The 11,675-nt window shown below is 33.6% G+C and overlaps 1 protein-coding gene across 3 annotated transcripts; it reads left to right on the top strand.

The window, feature by feature from the left end:
* The first annotated feature begins 4,820 nt into the window (after positions 1-4,820).
* On the top strand, positions 4,821-9,919 carry LOC108204569 (putative F-box protein At1g32420). Of its 3 annotated transcripts, none has more exons than XM_064086152.1 (3): positions 4,821-6,307; positions 6,806-6,906; positions 9,073-9,207. In XM_064086152.1, exon 1 carries the CDS (start codon positions 4,972-4,974, stop codon positions 6,238-6,240), a length of 1,269 nt encoding a protein of 422 aa, XP_063942222.1. In that variant the 5' UTR covers positions 4,821-4,971; the 3' UTR covers positions 6,241-6,307; positions 6,806-6,906; positions 9,073-9,207. The 3 variants fall into 3 exon arrangements, with proteins under 3 accessions (XP_063942222.1, XP_063942221.1, XP_017229569.2); XM_064086151.1 differs by lacking the exon at positions 9,073-9,207 and adding an exon at positions 8,781-8,919; XM_017374080.2 differs by lacking the exon at positions 4,821-6,307 and having other exon boundaries at positions 6,810-6,906; positions 8,222-9,919.
* The last annotated feature ends 1,756 nt before the right edge of the window (positions 9,920-11,675 follow it).

Here is an 11,675-nt window from a genome sequence, read left to right as displayed (position 1 = left end):
TAATGATGCCTTGTGTTGCTCTCAGGCATCGGAACTCCAACAGATTATTCAAGGTTTTTTTTTTAAGGATATGTGTCCTACTTCTCTCAGTTGTGAAGCTGATCAAACAGGTTTCGAAGTTGTTCTAATGGTACTAATTACCAAGTTGCGTTCTGTCAATGAGGTATTCTTATAATATTTGCTATGAAGTTGTTGTCCAAGAGGATCTTAGTTTTATGGTGCTCGCTATAAATCTGTATGTGCACATTATAGTTTTCATTGTTGTGTTCGTTTCTTTAAAAAAAACTTTGATCTGGTTGATCTTATATGACCCCCATTGCTATCAGTACAGGGACGCAAATGTATAAGAGTAACACAAGTTTCCAGCCCAATAGTATATAATTGTTAGGTTGCTTTAAATGTCAATAATTTAGGAGCGTTTAGATTAAGGGTGAGAATGAGAATCGGTGATGGAAATGTAGTGTATGGTTATAAGGATGGGAAAGGGAATCGGTGATGGAAGGGTATGGGAATAGGGGGTAACGGGAATGGTATGAAACCCAAGCGGTGGGAAGGGTATGATTTAACCACCTAAAAGGATTGGGGTTCCCATTTGATACTACCAAATAACTAATCCAAACACTTATGCACGGGGGATTGAGGTTCCGACTCCCGTTAACCGGGTTCATTGACCGTTAACCGGGTTCATTGACCATAAACCAAATACCCCATTAGTATATTATAAAAATTTATTATAGGAAATGAGTCTGAACTGAATCCCTGTTATATATTTGTTAGTACTAAAATAGTTACTATTATATCTTGAGTACTAAAATAGTTACTGTTATATTTTTGTCAGCACTAAAATAGAGATTTGAATCAACTTTTTAGAAGATATTAGGATTAATTAAAGTCACGGTCTCCAATGCATACTAGTGCATTCACACCATTAGGAGGTGATGCTTGTGTGGAAATAAATACACACAAAAATATATGGAAAAGAGTTAAGAGTCTTAGCTCCTCTATTTTTCCTGTTCTTTTGCTTCTTAGTTGGGTTCCTGCTTAGTAGTTTCAGATTTCATTAGTCTACCTAAAAAAAAGATTTCATTATTGTTTAATGTGTTGATGATGGTTATTCTGTCTTTATAAAGATGGCTCTGCTGTCATGTACTATCTTTATAAGGATGGCTATGCCGTCAAGTATTATAAAAGAGTTTCTGGTTTAACTCGTAGTATTCTAACAAATTAACTGGATTGCTGGCTAGATGAATAGATGATAACTAGGAAAAGACCAACTATTCTGGTTTGTTTGTGCAATTCAGCTAGATAATGACTGCGGCAACTCTGTTCTTGTAGGCTGTAGCTACCTTCTTTGGTCTGTTATTGTAGTCACTTTTGATGGATGGCAAGTGTCCTCAGCTTATATAAAGTTAAATTAGTGCTTCCTGCAGTTGGTAGTGTAATTTTGCTATCTTTTTTTTTTTTCCTTTCCTTTTTGTGCAGATGGTTTTGTGTTGCTTATCATGACAATTTATTGGTACATCAACTCATACTTTGTGTTGTACAAATGGTTGTTCTCCGACTTGGGAGCATAGTGTAGAAAAGACATGGATGTTCGTTAGAGGAACTAATATACGTTTCGTAGTCAAGATATTAACAAACACACAAATTGCACTGACCCACGGCACAAAGATAGTCAAATCCTTGTGAGACAAATTTTTGAGGATGAGATGAATCTTTCACTGTTTGCTCATTTCATGAAACATCCGTTTTTCTTTACTAATTATGCAACCTTGAACAAATATAGGTTGGAAGTTTTAAGTTTTCTGCCTTAACTTGTTCTTAGCTTTTACTGGTAGCTTCATGAGAACTTACATCTTGATACAAATTGTAGATTTCAAGTTAACCGGTTTACCCTCAGTTTCATCATTTGATGGGGTTTGAAAGTAGCTTAGTTTTTTCAGAATTTGGAGGAGAAAGAGTCGGGTTCTGGAATCTGAGACCTTGTTCTGTTTTGACAAACATATATACAAGATTGTATATAATTATTGAAATCACCAATTTATAAAATGAAAAAAAAATTGCTAGTATTAATAACATCAGATTTTAGTGTATTTATTAAAATTGAAATATAATATTCTCACATTCTTAAATATAATTTAAAATCTTGATAGAATATCTGAAAATTTATAAAGAATTTTCAATGGTGTGCCCAAGGGCACACAGTAGTCACTAACTCCAATTCTTTCAGAATCTGTATTGAATACTCTTTGTTTATATTTTGAATCGAACTAAAGGCAACAAATATAAAAAGACGTGTTTAGGTAAAATTTAACATATTTACAATTTATAAATTTTAATATATTATATGTGATTTAGATTTTATACAGAGTAATAGCAAATTTCAGATAAAATTTATAGCATTAATGCAGAATACTTTAAATATGTCATAATAGCAACGGAGCAGAATGTTTCTATTGCTACATTATACGGTACTTGGGTACAAAAATGAGGATGTGGATAATGAGTGAGTATAGGTTAATTTTAACTGAATGTTATGTTTGAAGTAGAACTTGATAAGAGATGTTGTTTTTGGTTGATAAATGAAATATGTTGTATTGTGTTTGATGTAGAACTTGATAAGAGATATTGTTGTTTTTGGTTGATAAATGAAATATGTTGTATTCAAGTTGTGTTCGATTTTGTTGTCTTTTCTTTAATCCATGCATGAATATAATTTATACATGTGAAAGTGTTTTTTCTTTAAATCATTTTATAATTATACTTGATACTTGATATATAACAACCAAAAAAGAAATAAGAAAACATAATTTTTTTTTTCAAGCCATATACAATTTTATCAAAAATCTAACTATATAAATAAAAGAAAATAAATAATTAATAAAGCATCTTTGCAGAGTTTTGAACTGCAAAAAGTTGTCCACGGAGCCGAGGGTGTAAGTTCTCTTTACTTGAGAGAAAGACTAAGCTCAACGACCAACCTTCTTACAAATACAAAGGCACTTCTACATTCATTCATATGTTAATTTACCAAAGTCTTTCATCCAGTAACTTGAACTATCGGGGCCTTTTCCTCCTTTTTACAATGGTGGTGTTTGACTAACTATTATAAGCCAACTTCTGAATTTATAAGTTATAAACACTTATTTTGTACTGTTTGTGTAAGAAGTTAAGAAGCACTTAAAAAAAGTTAGCTTATAAACACTTATTTTGTACTGTTTGTGTAAAAAGTTAAGAAGCACTTAAAAAAAGTTAGGATTACTAGCTTTTGTTTCAGCTGCTTATTTGTCAAACAGTTTAATCACTTAGTCTTAACTTGCTTCCGACTTCTACTCCACTTTTTTATTTTAAACAAAAAGCACTTATTTTATGCTCACCCAAACGGCCCCAATATAGGCGCCTCACTTTTCAAAACCAAATATTTTGGTAGCTTCTTTTGTCAAAAATATAATATAATCTAAAAAATAATAATTTTTATATCCAATAAATTATAAATATAAAAAGGTAACTCAATAATATGTGTCGTTAAATTAAGTCTTCAAATAATTTTCACATTTTTATTGTTAAAAAAACTGTTTATCTCTATTGTGATGTAGATAGTGTGATAATCTATTGGATTCAATAAATCTTTTATTGAAATAAAAAAAAATATCACAAATCATCAAATAAATAGAAATGAACACCATTCTAGTGTTTATATTTCCTTGTCGGTGAGAGTTAATATTAAGTTGAAGTATTACTATTTTTTTCGTTTTAAAATTTATTATTTTCTTTGATTTGAACTCATGACTTTTGTCATGTTGGGATTGCCTTACCAGTAATGACTTACCACTAGGCTAGACTACTGCTGTTTTGCTTTCTAATAGCGATAAATTGATAATATATTAGTTGTGCTATTAATGTTTTTATATTACGAAGAATTAATAATATATTAGTTGTGCTATCCTGACGTACATTATCACTTTTTTTATTTTTGAACCCTTTTTTAGGGAAATTTATATTCGAATCTTGAATATATTAGTATATTCAAATTATGAATTTTTCTTAAAATTTAAAACGTGAAAGGATGTGAATTATCTCTAACTAAATTTTATAAAATTTAACATTAAACAGATAATCACATGTTAGTCGATAAAAATAACTATTGCAAAAATTCGAGATAATATATTCCACTAATAACATATGTTATTACCTAAGAATATTATATGTATACGATAAAAAGTAAATCATTAATGATAAATTGTATCCTATATAACAAAATATAATAATAATTCAAATATTCTACTTATTAAAAGTTGTATATTACATTTATAATGACATTGATTAACAAGCATCAAGCATGAAAAACAGGAACAAAAAATATTCAACAAATTACATATAAAGATTTTAAAATTGGAAAATTTGAATTGTATGACATTCAAAATATTCATTTATTATATATTTTCTGATTAATTTATGAGCCTTGAGCCGTTCGTGTTGGATTAGTTAGAAATATATTTAATCAATGAGGCAATTTTTTTAGTAAATCAATGAGGCATCATCATTGTATGATATTAAGTTTAAATTTCAAACCTGACTTTCTGATTTCAACGTTCCTAATTAAAATGTTAACTTTTTTTTTTGAAACAATTAAAATGTTAACTAATATTAATATTCTATAAAGGACGATTTAAATTTTTTTTAAAAATAATTTATGAAATTAGATTTTGTAAAAACATGTACCCATCTGAAAATTTAGGACAACAAAGAAACGAGTAAACTGTAAAAGCCGAAAAATATTTCAAAAAGGGAACCCAAAATCAGGAACAGTCACCAAAACCGCGTAACAGAGAGAAACTAGCCCCCTCTAAACGACGTCGTTTCATACACTTAGCCAACCATTTCTCCGATCGAGTTGACTCACCTCAAACCATCCCCAATCCTCCAGCCTCAATCCGACGTCGTTTCATCTCACCCCTAAACTCAAACACCATGCCGCCGATTAGACCTAATCCGACACTTTCCGATGACCTAATCACCGAAATTCTCGCACGCGTTCCCGTAAAATCGCTCCTCCGTTTCAAATCCGTCTCGAAAACCTGGCTATCCCTAATCAACCACCCTGCTTTCCTCAAATCTCAGCTCCTTCACACACTCGAAACAAATCAAACTCTCATCCTCAGCCGCTTCAAGCGCTACGAGGAGAACCGATTTCTACTCCTCGATACCGATTCTCGTACAGCTCTTGTTGATCTTAACTTCCCCTACTCTCGCGATGAGTTCTCATACGTGCCTACTTCTTCGCTTGTCGGTTCTGCTAATGGCATTGTTTGTGTTGCTGTTGACTTCGTTGATCTCACAACTCGTCTATATCTCTGGAATCCTGCTACGAGACACTCGAAAGTTATTCCGACTTTTCGTGATGTTCGGAATGATGCTTTGGGGTTTGGTTATGATCCGGTGGATCGGGATTATAAGGTTGTTAGGGTTGGGGCTCCGCCTTCTTTTGCGGAGGTGTATTCGTGTAATACGAATGTTTGGAGTAAGGTGAGTGATCCGGTTGATGTTCCTAGGAATGCGGATTTTGATGTGTGTGTTAATGGTTTTTTGTGTGGTGTTGGGGAGCATGGGATGATGGTTTTTGATTTGAACAAGGAGGTGCTGAATTGTGCTATTAAGCTGCCTGTTATTTATGGTGATGATAATGATGAGAATGATGATGATGCTTATGGTTATGATGCTGGTGGTGATAATGATGAAAATAATGATGATGTTTATGATGTTGCGGAAGATGAGGATGATGATGATGAAGAACCTGGTGTTATTGAGTTTTATGATCCTCGTGTTATCGAGTCTAATGATGTTCGTATTATTGAGTTTAACAAGTCTATTGCTGTTATTATAGTGTGGGATGATGGATTGAATGATGATAAGAAGATTAACTTGTGGACATTGGATGACGAAGCATGCCTCCGTGGCGGTGGAGTTGAGGCATCATGGACGTTAATGTTTAGTATTGATTTAGGTATGCCGTTGGATTTTATTCATGGCTACTCCAGCAATGGGGATATCGTGATAATACTCGACGATGCTTATGTGTGGATTTCGTGTAATGTTGACAAGAAAGAGGCCAAGATTCTCCCACTTTCAACTGGTATGGCTAAACATCTTTACACCAGGCATGTTTATAAGTATACAGAGAGCCTAGTTTTAATTGCCGGATTTGAACAAGTCAATTGGAATGCTCCTGAGTCTAGATGATGATTGGGAAAGCAGCGCTGAGTCTGGAATTTTGGTGCTAGCTTATTGACAGTGTCTTATTTGAAGGGTACATCACTGCATTTACTTTAATTTTGAGAGCTAAAAGTCTGTATACGCTGTCACCTTCTTCTGTATTGTTGAATGCCACAATAATTTTCTTTTTTATATCAACAACTTTAAAATTGTAATGTTTATATTATCAGCACTGAAGAAGCTTGTTTATAGCACTGAGGCTACTCCCTTGGGCCTGTACAATCAGAACTGCTAACTTTTCTGATTTTGACATGATAAATATGATTATTTGAGCAACTAAAAGCAAACTTATATAGTCCATATAACTAAATCTTGCATATGGAGAAATATCTGTCATGTAATTCGTCTTCTTATTGATCTTGCTGTGTTCAATTTTCTGCAATTATTTTTGTTGCTTGATGTATGATGGGTGATTGGCTATTTGGCTAATCGCTGCTAGCTGCTTAGTTGAATGTTCAGTACGTTGTGTTTAAGAATTGAGTATCTGAAGTACTGACTATGTTGGTTATATCACTTTTTGGTGCATAATCAGGGTATTCAGAACTTCCATTATAATCTGAGATAGGAGCGTCATGCAGTGAAAACAGAGCAGATGTCTGATGAAATTTCTCGGGACCTAGCCTAAAAAAAGAGGTCCGTTTACTAAATTTTATGAAATGCCTGGGCGATCTACAATTCGATTCGAAGTCCCTGTGTTATCAATGACATACTGAAGTACAATAGGGCTTTACAATATTGCAACCTTTGGCACTAAAATGAGTACTTAGCAACCATCCTCTCAGCAACCATCCCCTCGTGTTCGAGAGGGAGGTTTGAGAAAAAATTTAGACATATGAATCAAATTAAAAAATTTGTCAGATGGATAATACATGTGTTTTGATAGTTAAGAAATTTAATTGACGATTCGAAAAAATGCTAAATTTGTAAAAAATAAATAAAAAAATAATAGGAAAGACTTATTAAAGAATTGACATGGATCTATTCTAACTTAGAATACAAAAGACTAAGGGGTCTGTTTGTATGGGCTGTTAGAAAGAGTTGTTTGTATTGGCTCTGTGTTGTTGTAAAAATTAGATAGTAATTGTTTAATAATTTTTTTTTGATATTTACATATGTTAAGTTATAATTAGAAAAAAATAAATAATATTTTTGATGAGGTTCGCACAAAAACTGTTATTCTCAAAAGCATGTGGTACTTGCTTCTTATAAAACTGTTTTTGATTTAAAAGGCTTTTTTAAAAGCATGTGGTACTTACTACTTATGAAACCGTTTTTGATTTAAAAGGCGTTTTTAGATTTATCAGATAATTTTTCCTCTACTTTCCAGCAAAAAACCGTCATTATTTTCTGTAACCGCAAATATCATAAATTGATATGACTTCTATCATATATATATATATATACAATTTTGGCATAATATCGTAAATATTGGAGAGATTTTTGCATAAAATATACTTACAAATTCAATAAAGTCAATATTTTATAAAATAAAATAATTTCGATAATGTTAATAACATCAGATTCTAAAGTATTTCATCGAACTTAAATGTAATATTCCCCCTTTCCTAAATATAAGTTAAAATCTTAATAGAATATCTCAAAACTTTATAATATTACTTATGATCCAAAAATATCTCGAAGATCTTTTAGAATCCGCATCGAATCCTCTTGATTTATATCTCGAATTGAATGAAATGAAACAAATAGAAAATATGTATTTTAAGTGAAATTTTAACGTATTAATATTAGTAAATATTAGTGAATCATATGTGATCATAATTTTTTACGGAGTCTAGTAAATTTTAAACAAAAAATCATAAAACTAATGTAGAACACTTAAAATTTAAGCATAATACAAAAAAAGCTATCATAATTTGTATATTATGAAATTTTACGTTTTACAAAATCTTAATTATATATTATTAAAATTCTGAGAATATTTTCACAGATAAGAAAACGCGTAAAATCTCGATTGAGTACACCGCATTTCCCCTCTCTTTCATCTTCAATCGAAACCCTTGTTAGACCTTCAGTTCTCTCCCCATCATCACCACCGAGTTGTCTCAGCGACTCAACAATGGCGCCTGTGAGGCCCAATCCGACGCTTTCAAGCGATCTACTCACCGAGATTCTGAAACGCCTGCCAGTGAAACCCTTAGTTCAATACCAATTAGTCTCCAAGACGTGGTTATCGCTAATCAAAGACCCTGCTTTTGCCGAAGCTCAGCTCCGTCACGCAATCTCCACCGGAACCGATGAAACCCTTATCATCACCCGTTATCTCGATCTCCGTGGTGGTCTTAGACAGAAATTCTCACTCTTTAACATAGACTCTTGTGAAATAATGCGTGATGTTAAGTATCCGTGTCCTCGAAATGAGCCTATAAGATCTGAGCGTTATTTTAGACTTGTTGGTTCTGCTAATGGCATTGTATGTGTTGCTAATTATGATTTTCACCCTGATGTTCAAGAGTTTTGTGACCCTGTGTTTCTTTGGAATCCCGCAGTTAGACAAACTAAAATTCTTCCGCCACTTCCGGTTGGTGAATTGTATGATTTGGGGTTCGGTTATGATCCGGTGGATCGGGATTATAAGGTTGTTTTTGTTGCTAGAAATCCTTGTCTTTCGGTGGAGGTGTATTCGGCTAATAGTAATGTATGGCGAAAAGTGGCTTCTCCGATTCCAACAGCCCTTATTGATCGTTTTTGCTGTACGTTCCATGTATGTGTTAATGGATTTTTATGTGGTGCGGGGGATTGGGGGATGATTGGTATGATGGTGGTGTTTGATTTGAACAGGGAGGTGATGAATTGTGCTATTAAGCTTCCTGTTGATGGTGGTCGTGATGATGGTGACGACGATGATGATGATGACGACGACGAAGATGATTATGATGATGAATATGGTTTCGACTATGACAGCGATGGGTCTTATGAAGCTGAAGCTAATACTCGTATAATCGAGTTTAATAAGTCTATTGGTGTTATTGTACTGTGGGCTAATGCATTGGATTATGAATTGTCTGATTGGAGATGGAACAAGAAGGTTGAATTGTGGAAGTTGGATGATGAGGCATGCCTTCGAGGTGGTGGAGACGAGGCATCATGGACGCTAATGTTTAGTCTTAAATTCGATAGACCAGCACTACTCCGTAATGGCTATTTCAGCAATGGGAATCTCTTATTATCAGTACGAAGTGATAGTTACATGTGGATTTCATGTGATGTCGATAAGAAAGTTGCCAAGATTGTCCCCCTTTCAGATGAGATGGCTGACTGTTGTTACTGTTATGATATTTGCAAGTATACAGAGAGCCTAGTTTCACTTGCAGGATTCAAACAAATTAGCTGGAATGCTGGCGAAGATGATAATTAAGAAGACACTGCTGATTCTGGTATCGATGTGCTAGATATTGATTGCAGCAACTCTGTTCTTGTAGTCTTCTTTGGTCTGGTTTTGTAGTCAGTTCTATTTGCAATGTCAATTTGCACTGTGTTGTCAATTTTACATCCGTATTACTGGATTCAATCCAGTCAACTATGTTGGTAATAATATTTTTGCGAACTCATAGACTTGCATAATGATGTCTTGTGTTGCACTCAGGCATAGGAACTCCAACAGATTATTGAAGTTTTTTTTTGAGGATATGTGTCCTACTTCTCTCAGTTATAAAACTGATCAAACAGGTTTCGAAGTTGTCCAAGTGGTACTAACTACCAAGTTCTGTTCTGTAATGAGGTATTCTTATAATATTTGCTATGAAGTTGTTGTCCAAGAGGATCTTAGTTTTATGGTGCTCGCTATAAATCTGTATGTGCACATTATAGTTTTCATTGTTGTGCTCGTTTCTTTAAAAAAAACTTTGATCTGGTTGATCTTATATGACCCCCATTGCTATCAGTACAGGGATGCAGATCAGTACAGGGATGCAGATGTATAAGAGTAACACAAGTTTCCAGACCAATAATATATAATTGTTAGGTTGCTTTAAATGACAATAATTTAGGAGCGTTTGGATTAAGGGTGGGAATGAGAATCAGTGATTGAAATGTAAGGTATGGTTATAAGGATGGGAAAGGGAATCGGTGATGGAAGGGTATGGGAATAGGGGGGTAACGGGAATGGTATGAAACCCAAGCGGTGGGAAGGGTATGATTTAACCACCTAAAAGGATTGGGGTTCCCATTTGATACTACCAAATAACTAATCCAAACACTTATGCTCGGGGGATTGAGGTTCCAACTCCCGTTAACCGGGTTCATTACCTATGAACCAAACACCCCATTAGTATATTATAAAAATTTATTATAGGAAATGAGTCTGAACTGAATCCCTGTTATATATTTTTTAGTACTAAAATAGTTACTGTTATATCTTTAGTACTAAAATAGTTACTATTATATTTTTGTCAGCACTAAAATAGAGATTTGAATCAACTTTTTAGAAGATATTAGGATTAATTAAAGTCACGGTCTCCAATGCATACTAGTGCATTCACACCATCAGGAGGTGATGCTTGTGTGGAAATAAACACACACAAAAATATATGGAAAAGAGTTGAGAGTCTTAGCTCCTCTATTTTTCCTGTTCTTTTGCTTCTTAGTTGGGTTCCTGCTTAGTAGTTTCAGATTTCATTAGTCTACCTAAAAAAAAAGATTTCATTATTGTTTAATGTGTTGATGATGGTTATTCTGTCTTTATAAAGATGGCTCTGCTGTCATGTACTATCTTTATAAGGATGGCTATGCCGTCAAGTATTATAAAAGAGTTTCTGGTTTGACTCGCAGTATTCTAACAAATTAACTGGATTGCTGGCTAGATGAATAGATGATAACTAAGAAAAGACCAACTATTCTGGTATGTTTGTGCAATTCAGCTAGATAATGATTTGCGGCAACTCTGTTCTTGTAGCTACCTTCTTTGGTCTGTTATTGTTGTCACTTTTGATGGATGGCAAGTGTCTTCTGTTTCATATGAAGTTAAACTAGTGCTTCCTGCAGTTGGTAGCGTGTAATTTGCTACCCCTTTTTTTTTGTGTGAAGATGGTTTTGTGTTGCTTATCATGACAATTTATTGGTACATATCAACTCATACTTTGTGTTGTACAAATGATTGTTTTCCGACTTGGGAGCATCGTGCAGAAAAGAAATGGATGTTCATAAGAGGAATTAATATACGTTTCGTAGTACACAAAGATAGTCAAATCCTTGTGAGACAAATTTTTGAGGATGAGATGAGTCTTTCACTGTTTGCTCATTTCATGAAACATCTGTTTTTCTTTACTAATTATGCAACCTTGAACAAATATAATTCAGCTTTAACTTGGTCTTAGTTTTTACTGGTAACTTCACGAGTACTTACATCTTGATAGAAATTGTGGTAATTTTCAAGCTATCCGGTT

This window comes from Daucus carota, chromosome 1 (genome assembly GCF_001625215.2).
Source record: "Daucus carota subsp. sativus chromosome 1, DH1 v3.0, whole genome shotgun sequence".
NCBI lineage: Eukaryota > Viridiplantae > Streptophyta > Magnoliopsida > Apiales > Apiaceae > Daucus > Daucus carota.
The sequence above is the reverse complement of the archived record's forward strand: the minus strand, read 5'-3'. Positions and strand labels throughout refer to the sequence as shown.